The 25,155-nt window shown below is 44.4% G+C and overlaps 1 protein-coding gene and 1 non-coding gene across 2 annotated transcripts in view; both read right to left on the reverse strand.

The window, feature by feature from the left end:
- Positions 1 to 25,155, reverse strand: part of RHOT2 (ras homolog family member T2) — a 410,048-nt gene that overhangs the window by 118,558 nt on the left and 266,335 nt on the right. The window contains exon 15 of the mRNA XM_086941319.1: positions 5,903 to 6,033. Within this exon, the coding sequence (XP_086797445.1) occupies positions 5,903 to 6,033 (131 nt within the window). The remainder of the gene's footprint in view (positions 1 to 5,902; positions 6,034 to 25,155) is intronic.
- LOC147685399 (U4atac minor spliceosomal RNA) lies at positions 22,904 to 23,030 on the reverse strand. The gene has a single exon (XR_015300824.1). It is a non-coding gene; the product is annotated as a U4atac minor spliceosomal RNA (small nuclear RNA).

A 25,155-nucleotide genomic window follows, 5' to 3' on the forward strand; every position in this document is an offset into this window, starting at 1 on the left:
GATAACATTCATAAAGTCTGGTGGAAGATTATGGCAGCCAAACTCTAGGATTTCAGGTGCCAGATCGCAGGGTTGAGTTGATTGGGATCTGGATGTCTTATCTTTCCATAGTTTTGAGTAAGAAACCTAAGGGAAAGGTGTAGTTTTTGGTGGGTAACTACTGATAGCACCAACAGAGTTGTGAACCAGGGTTGTCGGGACCATGTCAGAGCAACTAGGATAAGCGTCGGGGAGTGCTGTTTGAGTTAACAAACCACTAACGGAATGAGTGGGAGAGGTGGAAAAGCATAAGCAAATATCCATGACCAATTCATCCATAGTGCATTGCCCTTGGACAATGAGTGTGGATGCCTGGGCGCAAAGTTTGTGCATTTTGCGTTTAGTTGGGTGGCAAACAGATCTATCTCTGGGAAGCCCCACATTTGGAAGAATGGGAGGAGAACTTGAGGGTAGAGTTCCCATTCGTGGATCTACAGTCGTTGACGACTGAGCATATCTGCAACTTGGTTGTTTACTCCTGGAAGATGTTCAGCAAGGAGATATATCTTTTGAGGTATGGCCCATCTCCAGATGCTCTGTGCTAGCTGCGAGAGCTGGAGCGAGTACGTCCCCCCTTGCTTTTGTATGTAGTACATTGTCGTCATGTTGTCTGTGCGAACCAGGACAGCTTTGCCTTCTATATGAAGTTGAAAGGCTTTCAATGCTAGGAAAATTGATAGCAGTTCAAGATGGTTTATGTGGAGTTGTTTTTGTTGCAGAGTCCACATGCCCTCAATGGTATGTTTTTCCAGATGAGATCCCCAAACAGTGAGGGATGCATCTGCTGTTAGGACTATCTGTGGAACCGGATAGACAAATGCCCCTCCTTGGAAAGGTTTGGTAGGTTCCACCACTGCAGAGAGCAATGAGTATGGCCATCTACCAACACCAGATCTGATAACTGACCTTGAGCCTGGTTTCTGTGAGCAGGGTGAATGGGAATATGAAAATAGGCGTCCTTTAAGTCTAGAGTGGACAGAAAGTCACCTTGCTGGAGTAGTTGGAAGACCTGTTGGAGTGTGACCATGTGAAAGTGGTATGTACAGATTAAGCTGTCTGAGGTCTAGTATATGCCTGAGAGTGATGTCCTTTTTGGGAATTAAGAAATACATGGAGTATACCCCGGTCCCTCTAATGGGACTGGCCCTAAAGCGTTTTTTTTCTAAGAGAGCTAGAACATCTTGCTTTAAGAGGGTGAAATGTTCAGGTGACATTGCATGTACTCTTGGAAGAATATTTGGGGGAGTGCTTGTAAGCTCCAGGCAGTAACCATATTGGATCATTTGTAGCACTCACTTGTCTGAGGTGATTGAATTCTAGACAGGTAGGAATAGCGAGACCTCCCCCAACAGGAGTGGAATGATCGGGGGTAGAGGAAGGAAGTCACTGTTTGTTTGCGGGGGAAGTGCATGTGAAATTACCTCTACCTCTTCCCCTACCATTGCTTCCTCTAAAACCTCCTCTAGAATAATCTCTGGATGAAGGGGATTGGTTGTTGCTCTTGTAAGAGTAGGAGGGATTCTCAGCTGACACTGTTTTTGAACCACCCCTGTAAAAGGAACGGTGAAAGGAACCCCTACTGGCAGGTAACTGCTAACCTTCCATGGACTTTGCAACCTCAGTGTCTTTTTTTCATCTTTTCCGGCAAGGTATCAACAGCTTGGCCGACGATCACAAAGTGTCTTCTTCCATCGGAATGATGAATGTGCGTCGTATTCCTTCTCGTCGTGTTTCGGGGATTTGCAGAGGTTGCACACTTCGTGCAAGTGGGTGTGTGGAAATTTAGCACAACACCCGGGACATAGCTTAAATGGAGTCCTTCCCATCGATTGATAGCATGGTCGGCATGGGTAGGCTCAATAGCCAGCCTCGAGTTTTCCGATAAAAAGTTTTTCGAAGTAAGACGATGCACGTCGAATGAGGAACGGCGAGCGATAACAATTCCATCGGGGGTAGTGGATTGCGCGCCAAAGGGGTCCGAAAACGGTACCAAAAGAGAGCACAGCAATACACATCCAAACCCGATGGTGGAAAAAAACGATCTAAGGATGGAGTCGATGCCCATGAGCACTATCACCGAAAGGAGAAGTCACCTACCTCGTGACTACAAGACTTCATCGAACAAAAACAAAGTGCTAACATCCGGACCCAACACCAAATAGTGATCTATGCTAAAGCATATGATCTACAGCTCATATGCCTCGAACATATATATATAAACTGATGTGTGGGAAGTATTTAATTGGTGAATTAGGCTGGATGGTTAGTGAACAGTTAATACTCAACCAAGAATAAGCCTAATGACTCGTTCAATACAAGTCACCAATGGGAGTCTTTGCACCACATGGTGCTGACAAGTGATGCTGTGTTGAGTGCAAACAACTTACAGATTGTTCACACTATATGGGTGAAGGAGGAGTTGCACTTCAGCAGCAACACGCACAGGGACAAGACTGCGTTACCCCAAGAGACCAAGATTAAGGTGGCTGAAGTCGTAAGCCTTATTAATGGTCGTTCGACTTGGGAGCAGACAAAGGAAGGTGTTACACATATCAGGATGTGATGAGCCAGTGCAAATATTTCGGAAACACTCAAGGGAAAAACCAACCATTAGCCAGGACCCATTAGGGTTTTAAGTGAGCCTATATTCATGTGCGCTAAAGATACTGGAGCACAAGACTTTGTATACATACCAAGCATCTGAACTGGGACATGGTCAGAGAGGCAATGTGATGACATCCCAGAACAGCTAATTCAGGGATATATATGAAAACAGAAAAAAGGCTGAAGGACAGTGTGAAGCCAGTAAATGCGCATACAGGGAAGTATGCATTTAGGAGTGTCAGCTGTCTGCATGGAAAAACAATGTTGATATTTACCTGGATGCAAATTAAGTAGAGCGTTAAAACGCCAAAAAGAACAAGCACTGGCAAAGCCAGCAGGTCTGAATTTAAGTGCCAAAGCTTGAAAAAACACACATTTACAAATGTTGCTGTTTATTACATTGAAGCTTGTCCAGTTGCCTTACCCAAATTCTGGGGGAAAAGTAGCATAAAGTAGATAAAGAATTAAATATAGCCTCATAGGGCTATACCAGTTATTAAAGGTCCTGAAATTGAGTTATAGGCATGAGACACAAGCTAGGAGCTAGAACGAGGGAAAGGGTCTTTAACAACCGGTGTAGCGTTTGACAGACCCCAAGAGACAGATAGCCTGGTCCAAGTCTACCATTACACCCTCAAAAGTCTCCAATTTCTGAACCACAAATTCCCAATAACCTTGTACCGGGGTGCAGTGCCAAGCTAAATGAAGGAAGGTGGCAGGTGTGCCCTGCCACCGCTGGCTCCCATCTGTTTTTGTGGGATCTATCTGATGCAGACATACCAGGGTGACATTTGTGTGGTGCAAATAATTAAAATGGACTGACTCGAACCGTTTGTTGTACGATCCATGTTTAACAGGTGCACAAATATCTTTAAATTGTGTGCCCTCCAGGGGAGCACCAAACTCCCCTTCCCACTCCAATCTAGTCGGTGAAATTGCTTTATAAAATTCAAATGTTTTTCTTCTCTTCTGAATCTCTATACTGTGTCCACGTCAGCTCCTGGGCTCTTAGGTGGAGATAGCTCTGGTGCTTTTACAATGAGCTTGATGTTTCATTGCTTGAGTTCCTTCTGTGACTCTTGGAAATATTCCACCAAGAGAACTTCTTACTAAGGCTGAAATATGTTTTTTACTGGTTTTGCATGAGCACCCATAAATGTCTGGTGCAACAGACTTCCTCAGACCATCAAGAATGTTCTTTGCTATTTTGAACCAGGTTCAGAGGATCTGCTTTGAGTCCTTGCCGAAGGAAGACAAGAGATATGTATCTGTCTACATGTAAAAATGAGAGTACACTGCAAAAAACGTGTTAAAAGTAAAGAAAACTGTTTGAATTATAGCTACTTACTTGGGAAATACCCAGGTCCACTGGCCTGGACACCTAAATGTTTTAGAAGAAAGCTGGAGGCTCTATAAGGTTCACAAAACTCTGACGATAACCCAAACCAGAAGATGAGAAAGGTGGACAAATGGACTCCATTCTTACTAGAGTATCAAAAATCCATACTGTTGAGTATTAAAATCCAGAACACCTTTACATCTAGATATATCACCAGGATTCACTTTAAATGTTTAGCAGAGGTTGAGAACAACCTTTGCTACAGGAAGCAATGCACCTAAATGGTTATATGAAGTTTGGAAAAGAGGCAAGGACCTTCTCAGTAAAAATGCCAGTACAGATTTGTGATCCTCATCTTTCTCATTCTTGTACTTTATTTCTGTTTCTTGGGTCTTGGCGTAAGGGAGGATTGCCCAGATACTAATTTTCATAACAAGTTTCATACTGATGTTTTACCCCTTACCTGCCCTTCTGGGATGAGCTCATTTGAATATCAGAGATGGTTTGTTATTTTGGAGATGATTAATTTCAACCACAGAAGACCCAGCAAAAACTGGTTAGAAGGCTTTGATTTTGAGACCCTAGAGAAATTCTGTGTAAAGGGCAGCCAACAATAGTGGGGGGTTGGAAGCAGAATGAATAACCCCAGAGTGCTCAATCCATTTTCGGTCAAACCCAATGCAGCAGCACCCCTCTGCAGAATCTTACAGGGGGTGATTTTCAGGACCTACTTGATGAGCTTGGTTGAAGTTCCCCCTGAACGGGAAATGGATGTCCCTAAAACAGTAAAACCGGCCAAGAGATCTTCACCTGAAATAGACTGACATCATAGGCTTGAATAACATGTGTTGCACCAAATCAGTCTTGCTCAGGTGGGAAAGCTTCCATCCAACAATTAAGGCGCTGGTAGCCTGCGACAGCTGTACCTTCCACAATATGTGCAGAAGACTGGTTCTTAGTGAACTTGGCTGAGCTCCAACACAGAACTGGGGGAACAGACTAGATGGAAATGTCCCTGAATATCTATCCCGAATATCTATCCTTTTTATCCTTTGCTTTTAGCTAATGACCAATGGCCTGTGTGGCACTTAATAGCACATCTGGACAAGAGAAGGAACTTCCAAAAAGTCAACTAAAAATTTAAGTGCCAAGTGAAAAGTAGCTACCCATCTCGCCATTGGAGGGAAACAATTACAGGGCGCAAACAATTGGTGATGAATGGAAGGATGGAAGTTTGGGCACAAAGAGAGAGAGCGATGCTTGCTGACAGCTTCCTAAAACTATTAAAAGTGAATGCTTTCTTTCTGAGACACTTTTCCAGTAAGTGTGACTGCAGGCCATTTCCAAACAGCGTGGAAGACGAAAGAGGGAAGCAACAGAGAACCCTTACCAATTCACTAAGTTTAACAAAACAGCTCCACATCTCTATGCATTTTGCTATACCATTCAAAGCACTGTATAACATTATGCCCACCGCATTATGAATAAACAGTTTGTTTAAAAAAAAAAAAGTACAATACTATACAAAGCAGAAACAAACCATACAATGTAAAGTGTAACTGTGAACTACAAGCCTCTTGTGGCTCAGTAGATGTCAAATATCCACGTGAATGGATCTTAGATTATGAACTTGGCAGAAGCTCTTGATGGCATAATAGGTTTGTAGTTCACATAAAGCATTGTTTTTTTAATAAACATTACAGAAGATAGGGTTCAGCCCCAGCACTGAACTGGGAGGGTCCTAAAGGCAGAGAATGCCTTCAGCATAGCAAGGTGTACACATTCAGAATATGTAAGAAAAGGGTCACCATTGAGAGGTGCTGGTTCCTGTACATACAAGGGAAGATGCATTATGAGTGCACGATTAGACTTTTGTCAGTGTCAAGGTCATGCCAGAGGGCTGAACTGAGAGGGACTCACTGCCATATTCCTTCCAAGAAAGGCCTGTAGGAAGGCAGTCTTGCCTGTTCCTCGGGGTCCGATCACTTTGCACAGGAATACGTTGCGTTGGGTCTGTCCCTTCTCTAGGTCGATCCGCTTCTCACGAGTGACTACAAAAGTAAGAACATTGAAAAGGAACAATATTTGAGAAAGCGAGCACGTTTAGCATTTGTGTAGTGAGAAAATAGCATATACAGACCTATATGAGTGGGCAGTCAAGTTCTGCAAACAAAGCAGACTATAGCAGTGACTGATTGAAAAATGACTTCTGCAAGGACTTGCTTTTCTTTAATCAGCAGCAATGAAAACACAGGATGGCATATTAGCACAGTAAAATAATGTAATTCCACTCCTGAGGGTATGTGGCCTTCCTAGCATGCAATCCACAGCGCCAGACATGTCACTGCCTGCACTGCACTGACAGCAACAGATGGTGACATTTAATGGGCACAGCAGAAAGAAGCAGGTGTATGGTGGGGCACCCCCATAAGGAATAGGACAGAGGATACTGTCGATAAACAAGTATTTGCAATGTAATAGGTCTCATAATTGCGAGATTTTGAGCTATTGGCACTGTAAATGACAATGCCTTTTATTTGTTTAACAAACCTACAATAATAAAAGACATTGTCATTTACAATGTTACTAGCTCAAAATTTAGCAATTGCGAGACCTATTCCATTGCAAATGCTTGGTATTGACAGCTAAAGGCCACCACTTTTAGGCTGCAAAATGATTTCTTCCATTTACTTTACAGTATATGGATGCAGTAAAATGTTCTAAATACAATCACCATGCTGGTTTACTAAGGCCAGACCTATTGGCTTTTCCATAGCTGCTAAATACCTTTTGGGAATTTGCTTCACATTCAGCGGGATATGGAATTTTAGCCTAAAGGACACAGATGCGTAAACAGGTAGTTCTAGTTTTACATTATAAGTATAATTGTATTGATCTCTGCATGCAAAGCGCTGTTGGCTGGAAAAGCAAATTATCGTTAATGTTGAGATGGTCTTCAGCTATGTGTTTGTCTGAGAGGATGCAGTACTCATGAGAGCAGATATTCGGATAGTTCGAAGTGCACCTTAGAGGTCTATTGAGCTAAATAAAGGCTTTGACTTCTGAATTGTTTTATATCCTCATACTGTTAGAAGACAATCTGAAGTCTTCTAAGACTCCCTGTTATTTTTAAGAACACATGGTAACCCTCCATTTTGAAGGGGCTGTCAGCTCCTGGCTCCTCTTAGGAACCTTTGAAGTTACATTAGCAAAAAGACCAAGCCCATTACGAAAATGTCACTGAGGCAGAATTTGCAAGGCAAGTTGTGTTTGAAGGAAGTGCAAGTTGTTCTTTCAAGTTTGAATCCTTGTTGCTAGGTGGTGTTAATGGATTTTTTAATAGTAGTGCCTCGTTGTGTTCTTAATGTGCTTAAAAGCAACACAATGATAATGGAAAATCATTTTAATTACGATTGCATGGAAGACGTCAACAAAACAAGCTGCCAGATCTGAGAGGGAGTCAAGCAACCGTGCCCCAGTAGGGTGTTGCTCACAATACTGTGTAATTTATGTAGATAATAAAACCGAACACAGACTTGCAAACAGTGCTGTCCACGGCACCCACTGTATCTCATAGCATCAGTGTCTTGCTTCAACCTATGGTTGACTTTCTGACATTGTAAGATTATAAGGTACGTTATTTCAGCTAGTTATTTTCCCTTTTTCCAATTGGCGGACATAACGAGGAGGAGTGGATGGCAACTTCATACAATGCAGAACTCTTCGTAAATCTTTCATCACACTAATTCCTGGGATATTCGTGTATTTCTTGAGAAAAGGAGCAGAGCTGTCTTCCCAGTGGTTTCCAGGCATCTGCCACTCTTTGGTTAGGCTTTGAAAATCTACATTCCTCTACTCTAAGCAGTCACAGTGAAACCGATGCCTTCTGAGGGTCTTCGTTCACTTATCACTCCGAAGCAGCTTCTCATCTCATAGATTATACAAATGTGAAACCGTAAGAAGGTGCGTTGGATTAAATCAGTGTCTATCTCAGCTTCACTTCCGCAAAGCTTCAAGGTCTGTTTGCACTTACTTATTTTAGACATTTTGAGCGCCTTTGAATACAATAGCAGCTGTTGATGTTTTCAGTGAGGAAAATTGCTGTGGTTTGGCAGAGCAAACCTAGCTGTCCCATCGGTTTGAACCAATAGTGTTTATCACTTTGTGAGCTGCATTATTTTACATATAAAAAAAACTCTGTTCACCAGTAAATCATAAGCGTAACTTTCACAAGCCACTGTATCCGTTCCCACAGATGAAGTGAACACAGTGCATGTGAGAGACCCTGCGATGTGACTACCTTATGAGAAGAGGGCAGGGCATGTCCAAGGCTTGATTAACATGTTAGAAACCCCCTGTCCCCAAAGAGCGCGCGCTGATTGCCCGGTGGCTAGGTATCAAGGAAACCAACCTTGCCTCCTAAGGTCACGAGCTTATAGCAAATGCACCTCCGGGCTGCCTAGTCAGGACCCGCTGCTTGGAGACTATAAAACTGGATTTACAGCCGTAGATTCTCCTCCCAGGTCAGATACAACAAGCATTCAAAATGCAATAGGTCACGCCTTTGATTAAGTTAAAGCCATTTGCTCGGCTAATTGTATTGTATAGCAAAGCAAATGACAAACTTATGAAAGGCGGGACCTTTTGCATTTTTAATGCTTGTTTATCTATACTTGCACACCTCATACAGTCGTAAGGTTTCCCTTTCCTCACTCACGGGAATCCAGAAAACAATACATTGGCATTTTTCAGCAGTTGTAGAGGGCAGAGAGTACTAAAGTAAGTGCTTTTATTCTCTGCTTTGTTTTAATATAATCAAATATGGGCTGACGTACAAAGACAGCTAAGAAAAATGACCCCATGTTATGCTGTAAGTGGTGGTTTGGGATTCTCCTGACTTAGAAGCGTGTAGCGTTCTTGAATGTCATGTGCTGCTTAGAATGCTCCGCATAACAGTCCAGACCATAAAGGAGAAACACACAATTTTCGAACAACACGGGAGGAACATGTTTAATATCAGACAAGGAGGAGAAAGCCACACAAACAATGACAAACTATCACACCACAAAAGCAATAACCACTAAATGCAGGGCAACTGATGAAAAATACATGTCCCGGTTTTTGGGACTAAGGGTAAGCAGATGAAAACAAGCGTTAGGCTCGACTTAATAAGCCAAGAGTCGATCTCAAGTTTGTTTTTTATTTTTAATTTTTATTTCAAAGGTTTTATATAGCGCTGGCTAGACTCGGAGGTATCAGAGCGCTTTACATGAGCATCAGTATCTGTATTTTCACACAGTCCTGCAAAGAGGTGCGTAGTCAGCATGCACGAGTTCTGTGTGAGACCGGATGTGCTGAAGACGCTTGCTTTCACTTACAAGCTTTGGGATGTGTTGCTAAAAGTGCTGAAATAAGCAAAGGAAGAGACACACACTTTCAACATGTGTTCTGCAATCATCAGAGTAGGCAACAGCAAAACTCCGGGAGAGTGAGCAGGGACAGACTCTAGCTATTAGTTCTGAGGCACTTTGAAATTCTGGTGGCCTTATCACAAAAAATAAAAAACAAGCCTTTGTGGCACTCCAGCTTTAGCTGTAAACATCGCAAGCTAGCCAGAGTGCTGCGATGGTAACATTAAGCAAATAGAAAATACGTAATTGCTTGCTTTCCAAGCCAGCTTTGGAGCTGCCTTCGGGAAGAATACAAAAGAATGCCAGCCACATTGAAGGAACTGGGAAGGGGAATGCTGTAATAAAATGTAAGCAGCTACGCCTGAGCACCCTCAGTGCAACAGGAGATTGAAAACACAATAAAATAGTCCACCCACGAGCAGATAATAGAACAAAGTGTAATGATATTGTACTAAGTCCCTGCTCCTCTGAGGGAAAAAAAGGAGGGACAAAGAGGCAGGACTGGCCACTAGTAAGCAAGGATTCTTAAAGGACATTGAAAAAACACAAATGAGAAGCAGGGAATAGCATCTTACCCACAGAGATATATGTATACTAAAGTATACAAGAGGTCATACTCTTACACTCTACCTAAAAAAGAAAGCGGACTGCAGAAGCCAGTCTTCACAACTGAGTCTCAGTCCATCGACAAAAAATATAAAAACAAATAAAAATAAAAGCTTCTCTTCTAAACGGAAGCTAGAAGAGTATCAACAAAATACAGCAGTAAGTGGGCTAAAGTGTAGGGGAAAAGAAGTGTGCATATTGATGGAGATACCATACCAAGACCGACACTAGTGAACATAGTGCATCTGTGTATGTCCCATGGAGAAATAGCCGCAAATCATTCCTGAAGCATGATGCCTGTATAACTCTTCTTTAGAAAAATCTAAAAAGCGGCATTTCAAAAGGCATGGAGGCCCATCATCTCACAGACAGTGAATGTCTGCTGATTATAATTTTTTCATCGCTAGTAGATGTTGGTCACAAACCTCATCGCAATCACTAACTAACGTGTCCTGGCACGTATTGCAGACATAGTATGAACTCCATCCAGCATACGTTAATCCCAAGAATTGAAAAATCTACACTATAAGTCTGGAGCTTCCTGTCTGCAGTGTGCCCCTAACCACAAAGTTCTGATCACTGAAACCTGCATGTCTCCCTACCTATTCTGAACAGTTCAGCACTCTCCTGTCTGCCCTGATCATCCAGTACCCCTTTCTTAGACTGATGTGCCTGCTCCTCATCCAAGGCTGAATTAAAAATAAAATAAAAGAAGAAATCATGATGATGTAGCCAATTGAAGGAATATGTATGAGGTTGTAATAAAGATCATAACTGTTAAAAGCAATAAAAAGAACATCTCGAGGAAGGGAGTAAGCACTGAAAAGAATCAGGCCATTGAAATAAAGTGGATTTGTATTTGCAGTGGGCTATCGTCCACCTCAAGGGATAATGGTACTACCTAATCCACTGACGACATTGGGAGGTCGAACGTCTTGAATGCTCGTTCCGATAACGGATGGAACCAGGCAATGTCACTTTGTGGAAGGTCTTGTTGAGGCTGTGTTTTTTTCTCCCTTATTCAGCAGAATGAAGTATCTCCATTTTTCTTTGTCCCCATCATCCTCCTGCTCGTCGTCGAAGACCTCCCATTCCTCCTTGTTTGGGTCTATGCCTGATCTCTATCAGGGAAGTCTTTGTCATCTGTATCGCTGGATATGGAAGAACTGGTTGCTGTGCTGGAGGCGGCATATGTAGATCATGTGGAGGTGGTATCTGAGGTACTTGTAGCTAGGGCTGAGATGGTGTGGAATGTGTTGCTAAAATGGCGCTGGTACAACGCCATGTAGAGAATAATAATTGTGCGGATGCAGGATCAACCTTTGAAAAGTTTCCATCATGTGCTGTAGGGTGGCCATGAAGGTGACCAGAACTGCATCATCAAAGGTTCTCTTGAAATCATGCCTTGGCTCGTAGGGGCATACAAAATGCCTTCTGCAACCTTCAGAGGGTTGGCCGTAAGGAGCATACTTGCCATGTCCTTGCAGTTGTAAGTCTGTATCCCTTTGTTTTCCTGACTTATCATAGTTACCTTACTCATACTGAGATGTGTGTAGTGCACACTCAGATGTACTGGGCTCCAAAGACATTTGAGGCCTCCTCTAGGTCATCAAAATCCACTTGCAGTTCTAAACCCAGAATCTATATTGGTAACAGGGAGAAGACGTTCAATGGCAAATGCAAGGATGCTAGAGGAACCTACACAGATGGTAGAAAAGCCAAATCTGCTCTCGTTAAAAAGCTTGTCAACTTTATCATTGTTGGGACTATATACACGCAAACTCTGGCAGAATCTAATTAAGCTCTGCAAATCACCACCGGATAAACCCGCTTGTTATCAAATGTTTACATTTTTAAAGAGCTTTCTAAAGTTGTTTTAAAATCTATGATGATAATGTTTTAAAAATTATAAATATTTAAAGTTGATATTATGAACTATTACCTTTAAGTAAAACCTGCCTTTTCAAATGATCTATTTGCGCTTTGGGAAACCTATTGGATGAATTAATCTGTTATCAACCATATACATATCTAATTAATTTTATTTTAAATATGTCGCTAAAAATATGGTGAAATGTTTTAACCTTTGAAATACTTAAATTTGATGTCATGGCTGTCATTATAAATGTTTTAAAACTATGTTTGTGTATTTGTTGACCACAGTTGAGGTCTATATCAAATTTAAAATAAACCTTTCAAACTTTTGGTAGATGAGGTAGTAGTCATTACCCATGGTAGACACCAATATGGATGTGGTCACCATGGGCGATTCTGAAGGACTAGTTGATGGGACTGTACTCATCAGGGTCGTCAATGAGGTTCACAGGACAGGTGAGACCGTCAGTGAAAAGACTGTTGACAGTGTTGTAGTCAATGGGGTCTCCTTAGCCAATGATGGGTTGGTCTTCGATGGTATGCTTGATTTCTTCTGTGCGGATGTGGACATCACCAATGACTGGTTCTTTGTCGTCAATGGTTTGGTCTTCGTCGACAATGGTTTTGACACAAGCACGGACGAGATGTCAGTAGAGCGAGATTTAAATGCCATTTTGTACAGAAGCTTGCCCCCTGCCTTTTGTCAGGTCCTTTTTGGGTGAAGGCTTTGTTTTGCCCTTTGTAGGGTTGGATGTAGGCAATTTAGTGATGAACTGACGGAGCCCCACATGCTGCTGTTTTGCTCCATCTTCGCTGAAGTACTTGGAGGACCATCTTGCACTGAATCATCCCAGATCCCTTAAGAGGGGGACCTTTTCTTCTTTTCAAAACATATAAGACAAGCCTCCTCTTCCTATCCTTTGAAGTATCAGAAGGGAAAGTATTGCAGATACCACACAGTGAGAAGGTCAACGGAAAGGATAAAAACAATAAATGCACTGACTGTTCAGGTCATCTGATAAACCTTCATTGATCTACACTCTTAGCAGCATTTAAATTGAGATCTCTTCGCTTTCTCTGCCACGGTGGCAGCTGGTGATGCCCCTCTAGGCCAGTTACATTATAAGAACCCTAGAAATAACTTGCGGTTGGCTGGAGTAGTAGCTAGCCAGACTGAAATTCGGGGAAGACAAAGTAAAAGTCTGCAACCAGGTAAAGTAAGGTTTCAGATAGTAAAGCAAGTTTAGCAAAGCACTAAACAACTATTTATTGCCAGCTACCTGATACTCACGAAGTGATCACCACAGATTGGTATGCCACCACCAGTACATAAACGGTACAGATTAGAAGAGTGGGCCGCTGGTGAAGACACAGATAGTCATGATCTATCAAACCACCAACACAATTGAGCTTACCAGACGCTGCCTACAATGGGTGCACATCTGATCCTCACTCATTTCACCTACTCTCTCAAACACTTGTCAATACGACTACCACATCATAAGCCTGATTATTGCTGCATCGCTGCTATGCTTATGCTTCCCAGCCTCGACGTCTTCTGCCACGTGCACATGTTGGATTATCCTTCTAAACTAGTCAGTAATATAACTGGGATACCTCAGTAGAGCTCATCAAAGATCACATTCGCCTTCACACAGGCTGTATCAAATAACACTCCACTCATCCGCTCTAGCACGCTCCTGCATGCCACAGCTAATGAGGTAATGCTGGTATGGGCTTGCACGAGTGGTGGCGTTGTGCTATACAAATGCAAGGACAAGTGGAGCCGGACATATACATAATGCAATTGCGAAGGAATATGCTACTTACCAGTATGCATCTGTTCTTGGCATGTAGGGCTGCTGACATTCATATCTGTGCATAGATCGCCGCCTAGTGTTGGGTCCGGAGGATTGCACATTGTTGTACTGGAAGAGTCTTCGAAGTATCACGAGATAGGTTGCTCCTCCCCTGGGCTACACTGCGCATGGGCATCCTCTCCATCCCCAGATTGTTTTTCGCCATTGTGGCAGGGATGGAGTATGATACAGTAAGTGATGTCCATGCTCAGAATAATTCTGAGTGCTACAGCTGCGACAGTCACCGGGGAGGAGGGAGGGCGATATGAATGTCAGCAGCCCTACATGCCAAGAACAGATGCATACTGGTAAGTAGCATATTCAGTTCGAGGCATGTGGGCTGCTGAATTCATATTTGTGCATAGAATGTATAGCAGGTTCCCCCCTAGCGGTGGTTGCCCGTGCCAGCTGCAGCAGCCTGAAAAAGAGTCCTGAGTACAGCCTGTCCTACAGCTGCTTGGAGTGTACATCTACACAGTAGTGTTTGGTAAATGTATGTATGGTAGCCCATGTGGCTGCTCTACATATGTCTTCTAGAGGAATGTTTCCTAGGAAAGCCATGGATGCCCCTAACTTGCGTGTGGAATGCGCTCTTGGGGGAACTGTTCACGTGCGTTTAGCTTTTTGATAACAAATTTGTATGCACTTAACAATCCATCTGGCTATACCTGATTTTGAAATGGGGTTGCCTTTATGCTGTGGTGAAAAGGCAACAAACAGTTGTTTAGTTTTTCTGAAAGGTTTTGTCCTGTCTATATAGTACAGGAGAGCTCTTTCAACGTCTAGGGTATGTAGAGCTCTTTCTGCCACTGAATCTGGATTTGGGAAGAACACTGGCAGTTCGATAGTTTGATTGATGTGAAATTGGGATACCACCTTTGGCATAAATTTAGGGTTTGTACGCAGTACTACTCTATTTGCATGAATTTGTATGAATGGCTCCTGAATAGTTAGGGCTTGTAGCTCACTAACCCTTCTAAGTGATGTAATCGCCACTAGGAAAGCCACTTTCCACGTTAGGAACTGTATCTCACACTAGTGTAGAGGTTCAAAAGGTGGTCCCATCAGTCTGGTTAGAATCACGTTCAAGTTCCAGACAGGTGAAGGTGGGTGTCTTGGAGGAATCACTCGTTTGAGTCCCACCATAAAAGCTTTAATAGCAGGTACTCTGAAGAGTGAAAGGTGTTGCCTGTTCTGAAGATAAGCTGCCACCGCAGCTAAGTGTATACGTGAGGAGCTATAGGCTAGATTGCATCTATGTAAATGTAACAGATAACATATGATGTTCTGAGTAGATGCATCTAGCAGATTTATGGCATTATTGGTACAGTAGATGACAAATAGTTTCCACTTCGCCGCATAGCAAGCTCTAGTTGCAGGTCTTCTTGCCTCCTTGCTAATGTTCATACAGTCAGGAGGCAATTTCAGGTAACTAAACTCTATGACTTCAGGAGCCAGATCGCAAGGTTCAACTGTTGCGGATCTGGGTGCTGAATGTCTCCATGGCTCTGCGTTAAAAGACTGGGTGTTAATCGCAGCCTTTGATGAGGCACCACGGAAAGTTCTAGGAACATGGTGTACCACGGTTGCCTCGCCCACGTTGGAGCAACTAGGATGAGTGTCATGGAGTGTTGTCGCAGTTTGCGTGCCACTAGTGGTATGAGCGGGGCTGGGGGAAAAGCGTACGCAAACCTGCCTGGCCAGTTCATCCATATCGCATTGCCCTGAGACTGCGGATGTGGAAACCTGGCGGCGAAGCTTTGGCATTTTGCGTTTTCCCTTGTGGCGAACAGGTCTATCTCTGGGTGACCCCACTGCTGGAAGTACGGTTGCAGCACTGAGGGATGTATCTCCCACTCGTGCATCTGGTGGCTGTGTCTGCTGAGCAGATCCACCATCTGGTTGTCCCTGCCCGGGAGGTGTTCCGCCATGAGGAAGATGTTCCTCTGAATGGCCCAATTCCCCATGCTTTGCGCTAGATGTGACAACTGTGGAGAGTGTGTCCCTCCCTGCTTCTGTATGTAGTACATGGCAGTTATGTTGTCCGTCCGGATCAACACGACTTTGTTGCACAGATGTACTTTGAAGGCCTTCATTGCCATGAAGATTGCCATCAATTCCAGCAGGTTGATGTGCATCTTCCTTTGCTGTGTCGTCCATAGTCCCTGCACTGTGTAATGGAGAACATGCGCTCCACAGCCCAGGAGAGATGCGTCCGTTGTTAGCACTATTTGTGGTACAGGCTCTTGGAACGGTCGTCCCCTGCAAAGGTTTTGTGGGTTCCACCATTGCAGAGAGTGGTATGCCCGACCAGTCACCAACACTAAGTCTTTTAACTGTCCTTGAGCCTGGTTCCACTGCCGTGCTAAGCATTCTTGAATCGGACGCATGTGTAGCCTCGCATGAGGGACTATGAAGATGCAGGAGGCCATCATGCCTATCAACTGCATAAACACCCATGCTGGGAGCGAGTGTTGGGGTCTGAATTTCTGAATCAGCAACTGAATACCGCTGATTCTTGCTGATTTTGGCTGTGCTTTTGCTACCAGAGTGTCTATCGTCGCTCCTAGGTACTGTTGTACGTGAGCAGGTTGGAAATGAGACTTTGCATAGTTTAATGAGAATCCGAGGCTGTGCAGGAGGTGAATAGTGTGCGACACGTGGCTGGCACATTGCTGGACCGACTTTGCCTGGATGAGCCAGTCGTCCAGATAGGGGTAGACGTGGACATGGTTTCTCCTCAGGTGCGCCGCTACTGTCGCTAGGCACTTGGTAAACACCCTGGGGGCTGTTGTCACCCCGAAAGGTAGGACCTTGAATTGGTAGTGCTGGTTTTGTATGGTGAACCTGAGATACTTCCTGTGTGCAGGATGTATTGGTATGTGGAAGTACGCGTCTTTTAGGTCTAGCGTTGCGAGGAAATCTCCCTGACTGAGCAAAGGTAGAACCTGCTGTAAAGTGAGCATGTGAAAATGTTCTGACAAGATGTATTGGTTTAGGGGCCTGAGGTCCAGTATTGGCCTGAGAGACCCGTCCTTTTTGGGGATTAAGAAGTACAGCGAGTATACCCCTGTACCTTGTTCCTGTATAGGGACGAGTTCTATGGCCCCTTTTTGCAGCATGCTGATGACTTCTTGCTGCAATAAGTCTATGTGCTCTGCTGACATAGGACGGTCTCTTGGGGGTATGTTGGGTGGAGTGTTGGTTAGCTCTAGACAATAGCCGTACTGAATAAGTTGTCTCACCCACCTGTCTGTGGTAATGCTCTCCCAGACTGGCAGGAACTGTTGTGATCGCCCCCCGACCGGTGTTACATGGTCCGGGGGCAGTGACAAGGCGTCACTGTTTAGTATTGGCGGAGGATCTGGTGTTGTTATTCCCTCATCCTCTGACTTTGCTGCTGTTGCCACGGTATCCACCTCTATTATTTTTATTGTAGGTGGTTTGTGTGCTCCCTTTATTGTATGGGATTTGTTATGATGCCTGGCCTGGTGGAGCTCCTCTGTTACTGGAGCGACGAAAGGAACCTCCTCTAAATTGTTGGGACTGCAAGGCACCCATGGATTTGGCCGTCTCTGTGTCTTTTTTAATCTTTTCTAAGATTGTGTCCACATCAGGACCAAAAAGAATATCTGGGTTCACAGGTTGGTTTAGTAATGTGGTCTGGATCTCAGGTTTGAATCCAGAGATGCGCAACCAAGCATGCCTCCTGAGCATGACGCTTGTGTTGATGGCCCTGGCTGCAGTGTCTGTGGAGTCTAGCGCACACTTAATGGATGCGTTGGAAATGAGTTTACCCTCCTGGATTAGCATCTCTGCTCCCTCCTTGTAAGCCTCAGGCAAATGTTGTAGCAGTTGCTCTAGAGTGTCATAATGTGCCCTATCGTATCTGGCTAATAAGGCCTGTGTATTAGAAAACCTCCAGATATTAGCTGCTTGAGCAGCCACCCTTTTCCCAGAAGCTTTTAGTACTTTGTCTGGAGGAGGAGGATCACCCGTAGTTTGTGAGTTGGCGCGCTTACGAGCATTTGAGAACACCAAGGAGTCTAACGGCAGCTGTCCCTTAATATATGTAGGGTCCACAGGCGCCGGTCTGTATTTCCTTTCAATCCTGGGGTTAATAACCCTGGCTCTAGTGGTTTCCTTGAAGATGTCCCCTGCGTGTTTAAGGAACACCCTTTAGCATTGGCAAAGTTTTAACAGATTTCTCTGAAGTGGAGAAAGTGTCAAACAGGAAGTCCTCTTCAACTGGGTCAGCATGCATGTCCACATCATGATTTAGTGCTGCCCTTTCAATTAAAGCGTTGAACGCAGCTGTATCTTCCGTTGGTGAAGTTTTCACAGGATAAGAGGGAATATCAGGAATAGATTGTGATTCCCCCTGGTCAGCAGGGTCTGTCCAGGCTTGAGTTTGGTCATCCTGATCAGTGTCCGCAGGGTAATGATATTGTTTCTCATCATCATACCCCATATCCTCAGTAGTGGGTGTGGGTGAATATGCCGAAGTGTCCTGGCCATAGTACCGCACAGACTCAAAAAGGACAGGTGATGTTGCAGAATCCCTTTTCTTTTTGAGTGGAATTTTGTATGATTCCCAAGTATTTTCTGACCTGATTTTCCTCTGATAAATAGTAAGTTTACCAGATTTTGAGTCGATATGTAACTTGGACTGGTCATCATATGAGGGCTCCTGGTACATAACGTCTTCTTTCAGAGGATGACTCCTTTTTCCCAATGACACCTGTTTGGGGGTTTCGACCCCAGGTTTTGGATCGATCGCCTTGGGGCGTTCAGTCGGTGGTAGTCCGAATTTTATCAGTGGCATATTGTCTTTAGACAGACTGACCTTCTTCGGCGCCGATGTAGGCCCGACCGACTTTGCCCTTTCGCCAATAATTTTTTGGGCGGGCGCCGACTTTGGTGCTTGTGGCGTCTGAGGCGCGCTCTTCTGCCTCGACTCAACGTGGTCCTTCGAGGCGCTTTTGACTTTCGACTTGAGGCCTTTGACAAGCTGGGGTCTGTCGACCTGAGGCTTCGGATCGAGACCCTTCCGAGACTCTAGTCCCTTGTTTATGTCGCTGTCCCTTGACGTCGACTTCTTCGGTTCGACGTGCTTGGTTTCAATGGTGGACTTCAGCGCCCCGATCTTCGGTTCAACACTTTTTACTTTTGACCCCGCAGGGGCGTCGACACCTGATTTCTTCGTCGACTCCGATGGAATCGAGGTTTCGACCCGAGGACTGTTTTCAGCACTTTCGGTTTTGTTATCGGCTCGATGGCTTTCGGTTTCGTTTTGAGTAGTGGAACCGATGGCTCATGTAATGTTTTCTTAGCCCGACCTTGACGTGGGGCTATAGAATGTTCTTCATGATCTCGGCTAAGGCCTTCTGGCGATGCCTCGACCTGAGTCTTCGAAAGTCTTTTAGTGTCTGTTTCGGGCCCCGTACCCACTGTTGGGCCTGTTTCATCGCGCGAGTCGTCATCAACGGCTCCGATGAGGGATACGTCGTCCCTTACCTCGACGACGTTTTCAAATTCGACGTTGTCTTCGCCTTCTTCATAATAGTCGGAGCCATGCTCCGAACCAGGATCCGACTGCTGTTCTGGATCCTCTGCGTTGACGACCTCATCGTCGTCTTCATCGAAGATATTCACCGGGTCGGGCACTGGCTTCGACAACGTTTGCCTCGCTGCGCGTCGGAGTCGAAGCGTCTTCTTCGACCTGAATCGAGCACAAGCTAGACAGTTGTTCTCGTCGTGCTCCGGTGATAAGCTCTTGTTGCACACCGGGTGTACATTGATGTGCGGGTACTTGGAGTTACAAAGGGGGCATCGTTTGAACGGGCTCCGTTCCATCGACAATCAGGCCTCCGGTGTCGAAAAGGCCACATGGCTCTCTTCGACGTCCTGCTCAAGAAAACTGGAACAAAAACTCAACACCGATCGGAACAATACCGACGACCCCGAAGGCCTTTTGGACTTTAGAAAGTTTCCGAACTTGAGTAAAGAAAAGTACATCCGAATCCAATGGCAGAAAAAAACAATCTGAGGATGGAGAGGATACCCATGCGCACTGTAGTCCAGGGGAGAAGCCACCTATCTCGTGATACTTTGAAGACTCTTCCAGGACAACAATGTGCAATCGTCCGGACCCAACACTAGGTGGCGATCTATGCACAGATATGAATTCAGCAGCCCACATGCCTCGAACACACCCACTTTTATCCTCAATGATTCCAAGCAGAATCTCTGAATGATATAATCCAAAGTTACTTTAGACAGCCTTTTCTCTGCTGGAAAAACATCTCTTAAATTATTCCAACGGACATGTTCCCTATATTTTGAGCTCATCTGCAGATGGAGGTTGAGATTAACATTACTTCAGGTTATATCAAACAACTGCAGCTGTTGGTAAGCACAAACAAGAAACTAAGAAAGCAAACATGCTGAGTAATGTGAAGTGGGATAGAAATGCGTTCCTTGTTGATGGCCTTCGTTTACACCAAACAGCTGCAAGATACAGAGCTTAGCATAACTGCTACCACTGAGACAGAACACCCACCCGGTGAAAAGTGAATCCTTTTTGTAAAGATTAAGATCTGCCAAGGGAATATTCATCCAATTAGTAAAAGCAGCTACAGAGGGAAACAGTGAGCTGCAAAGCTTAAGTGGCAGCCCTTTGAATTTCCACTCTATGTTTGAGCGACCTACCGTTTTCTCTGCTGTGTTGGAGCCCTGGCAGAGGCGGCTTTAGCGGTCTCAGAGACCTCAAGTAATCTATAGAGCCACTGCACTCAATTGTTGGTTGCTGTGTCACTCATCAGCTGCATGGCCATTTCATTATGTAGCAAGGACATGCGTCTACGTAGGAAGAAGTTTCCTCTTTTCTTTGTTTTATGCAGTTGTGTTGGAAAAACATGTTCAAGAATACACAGCACCGGTCTTTGATAAGAGGCCATCAAAAGATGTGCTCTTAAGTTCAGCAATTCTTCGCCCCTCTTTTCAACTGTACATGTGAGTCTGAAGAGGGTTCAGAGGCAAATCGAGAAGGCTACAAGACGGAAGCCTGGCCTCGGGCGTGTGCCAGAAGTCCCGACAGGCTGGTACCTCAAAGGCTTACAGGGTGGGCCCTTGTCAGTCACATGTCCAGCATGGCTCTGTCACATGTCCGGTGCCACATTGACAGAACTATATGCTGAGGAAGACTGTCATCAGTTAACCACACCTGTGAGCAGCTGGTAGGACACAGGCAGATGTAGAGTCGCGTACACCTCTTGCTGGCCTTAGGGCTTAGACAAAGTGAATCACATGTCAGACAAATATTTTAAAGTCTGGTAGAGGTATTGCAGACTAGAGAAAGTCTTATGTCAACTTTGAAAGACAATTAGGGCTGCGCAAAGGTCAGGCACTTGTCAGGGGCCTCTCTCGGAAGTCAGTACATTTGAGGCACATTTCTAGTAGGCAGAGAGAGCTGTGGCAAGCCAGTCATACGTCAAAAGCAATATGCATGCTGAAAGGCTTGTAGGACCAGGCACTACAGTGCCAGCTGCGAGATGGCCACACCTAACTGAAGCCCTGCAAGGCCAGGGCACGAACATCTGAAAATGATGCGTTTATAGGGGGATAGCAGCATTGAATGACCTTTGCTTAAATTGCCAAACCTTTCAGAAGCATGAACGTTTGATAAATATCCATGTCTGCAGTTGGAGCCATCAGCAATTGAAAATGCGTAGGCTGTGGGGGTCAGCCCTGGGTGACGAGGCCTGCTCTGCAATGAGCTGGGAGGAGCAGAGTGCCACAGATGGGCGAATTGAGCAGACTGATGGCTGTATGGTGCCGCGCAATACAAAGCAAGGGGCAGTCTCCTGGAGGTCTCTTATCCCAGCCGATAAAGGTACTGCCGCTGGGCAAAGATTGCGGGTGGTGCAACCCGGTCAGGACTGAATCAAACACCAGCTGACGATGGGAAACGGCATGTGAGACTGACGGCAATGCCAGCTGAACGAGGACAACGCAATATCCCTAACCTCCTAGGTGATACCACAAGAAGGCTTTCCACATGATAACAATCATCAGGGCCTGCATGTGTCCCACACATTGGGTGCCTGATAGGGCCCCATAACATGTTCTACAGGCCAATCCTGCATAGTATAAAGCAACATGCATATGCGGGGGCAAGGGATAGCGGCAAGTTGGAAATGACCAAGGCCATGTTGGATTTAGGGCGTTGTCTGGTATTGAAGTGCTGCAAGACCACAAGTGAGCTGCAAATTAACAGCAGCTGGTAATGGAAAGGTCGACTAGCTTGAGCAGATTATGACCACATATCCACCAAGCTGCTGCTTGCCCCCAAAGCCACTCCATTTACAATAGACCACTCGAGCCCTGAGCGCCATACATATAAATATACCATTGCAATAGCTTCATGGTAGCACTGACAAACTCAGCCACGGGCACCAATTAACACAACGTAATGAGCAAAACAGATACCAGTCCAGGCTGACATTCAAGACAAAACCTGCCACTAAATCGCTGGGCCCAGTTTAAAAAATTGAACAACCGATTAGCCCGGCTGCTGGTGCTATAGAGGTGGACCCCGAAATGAAATCCCTCTTGCAAGCAATAACACCTTGAACCATCACATTACACTATGGCCACCAAATTAGAAAAACATGTAAGCAGGCTCTGCGTGGCGAAAGTATGATTCTCAGACATTGAAAACAACTTTAAACAACAAGCATTAAAAATTCAATAGGTCTCACCTTTCATTAAGGTAAAGCCATTTGCGTTGTTATGCAATACCATTAGCAAAGCAAATGGCTTTAAATTAATCAAAGGGGAGACATATTGCATTTTCAATGCTTGTTTTTATTCCTATAGAATGGAAGGCTCTCACACACTTCCTAAGATGTTCGAAGACAAGAGTTAAAATAGTAATTCACTTTATTCTCTTTCGGGGGCATAGTATAATGGGTGAACTGCTGTTTCATTTACCTCAACTAACAGTTTAAATGCTAGGGTCTCAGCGGCATTCTTTAGCCGCTGGCGAGAAATAAGCAGATATGCTCATCTGAGTCAATGGTGCTGTCACCTATAGGCAATTATAAATCTTTGAGCTTGACAATGGTAATAGTTGATTTCTTATTTGTTGGACGATGAGTAGAACTAAGGGTTCCAAAAAATTGCACTTTTCTAAAGCTGTCGCAATAGCGGCGCGAACGTGTTGTTAAGGTGTTAGCAGTGCTGCCCTCACTATACGTTCATTGAACAGCAGCGCAACCCCAAGCTAAGGATGGTTGCTGAAGTAATGCTAGGGCATCGCTGATGACCAGTAAAGACCCTCATTTTGTTACGGTGAGCTGGAATTTTAATATTGATTGGAACGAAAGTCTCGCTTTATCAACAGTATTACAGCAGGAAGGTGAGCTTACTGAATAGACAGTCTTGTCCCCTCCCCATTGTAATGCAGCCCATCATGCATTGCGCCACCTTCTCGAGTTGTTTTGCATTTTAACAGACAGAGAGAAAGGTTGAATCTCTGCCCAGGAAGGTTTGAGTTTTGCAGACTCGGCGTTTGGATCACGTTGTTTGTTTAAAATGGTTTTTAAATGCACTCGCTTCAAATCTTGAATTCAATCTTCCAATATATAATTGTGCGTCTTTCTAAGTATTTAATGGTTAATTATCCACAATGCATTTTTATCTTGTGTTTGTGTCCTAGATCTATTCGTTCGAAGGATTGCATGAAACAAGCTCGGTACCACAAAGGCAGCAGCATGTTTACTATCGCATCCCCCTTTCACTTTAAGTAAAAGCGCAATGCCAAAAAAAACATGCGGCTGACTTTGCCAAAGCTGAGTGAGAAGAAAAAAGTGCGTGGGGACTAATGAAGGAGAGAGTGTCACGCCGCCGGTAAAAGATCAAATTCCGGTGGGTGGGGCCAAAAGGAGACATGGTGGCAACAAGGAGGGACTAAGAAACCTCCGTTACAATGAGAAGCCAGTGTTTTGCATGCAAGATGACGCAAACCAATTAAAAAGACGGGCGGGGCTTCAACTCTGCCTCCAAGAGCTTTGGAATCTACATTGATTCCAAGAAGCTCTCGTATGATGAGACAGCGCATGCTCGCTGCTTTTGCCAGCCTAGACCTAAAAAGCAGCCAAGCACTGCAACATGGAAAAACTGCCTGTTGTAATAACAATTAAATATGAAGATCCTGCAGCAACAATCTGTATATTTTATGACTCACCGAGATGGCAGACACAGGCAAAAAAAACTTTATGTTCAGAACATGCTAACGCCCCTCTTTGGATGCGAAAATTTGTCAAACTTCCTGGTGGTGGAACAGGCGCATCACTCCACCACTCGGCCGCGCCACCTCCCGGAGTATCTGGACACCCCATTATAGCCGGGCGGTGACTTGAGGTGTGGGCGCCATGTTTGCAAGTATATTATAGTTTTAAAGGCACCTGTTGCCGCGTTCCTTGCCTCCAGCAATTTTCAGGCACCGATTAAAAGTCACAATAACTCCGGTGATTAATGTTCTTCCTAGAGAGAGACCGGAGTTTGATCTAGTGGAAGTTTTGGCTCACTGTAAGGTAGCCCATAGGGTTAATATGCCTGCTACAAAGAACACGTACTATGCAGATGACAAAGTGCACACAATGTAAATTAGTCATTGGGTTACTGCTTGTGTCAGAGAGATCCTTTTGTTACTTTCAGTTTATAAGTTAAAATTGTGAGCTAGAACAGTGAGCTATTAACTGTCATCAAAAAGATGCATGCAAACTGCAAGGTATATATTGGAGCTTTATGTTATTTTGCTCGGTCTTTCATTATCCTAATGCAAATAAAAGGGTTCATTTGGGTAGAAATCCATTCTTATTAATAAAGAGAATCCCTAACAATGATTTACATTTTAATTTCTGAATTTGTGCTTTTCCAGACCAATGGCTCTTAAACTTTACTCCTCACCAGTATGGATGACATGACACTTACACCTTGTAGTCCTTTGTTTTATGTAACATTTCCTATACATTGATTTACATACATATGAGTACCTCTGTGCAATGTGTGTGCAATGTAAAGTGCTTTGCCACCTCACACTGGTATAAGTGGTGTTATAAAACTAAATGAATCTGAGTGAGAGTGGTTATTGAGACTTGACGGGCATTATTAAACGGTGGTAGTAGGGGCAGATTCTCCATTAAGGCTCTAGAGCTGCACCATCCTGAAATTATTTCCTTCGCATTCCTGAACAAATATTAAAAAGATTGATTTATTTAGAGATACGATTGTATCTCTAAACAAATTAATGTATTTAAGTCTGGGCTGTTTGTCCAAGGTTGCCTGTCCCGCTTCCCTATGAATTAGGAGATGGAAGCCATCCGTAAATCAACTTTCTGAACTGGAAAGCATGAGG

Source organism: Lissotriton vulgaris, chromosome 10 (assembly GCF_964263255.1).
Source record: "Lissotriton vulgaris chromosome 10, aLisVul1.2, whole genome shotgun sequence".
NCBI classification, from domain to species: Eukaryota; Metazoa; Chordata; class Amphibia; order Caudata; family Salamandridae; genus Lissotriton; species Lissotriton vulgaris.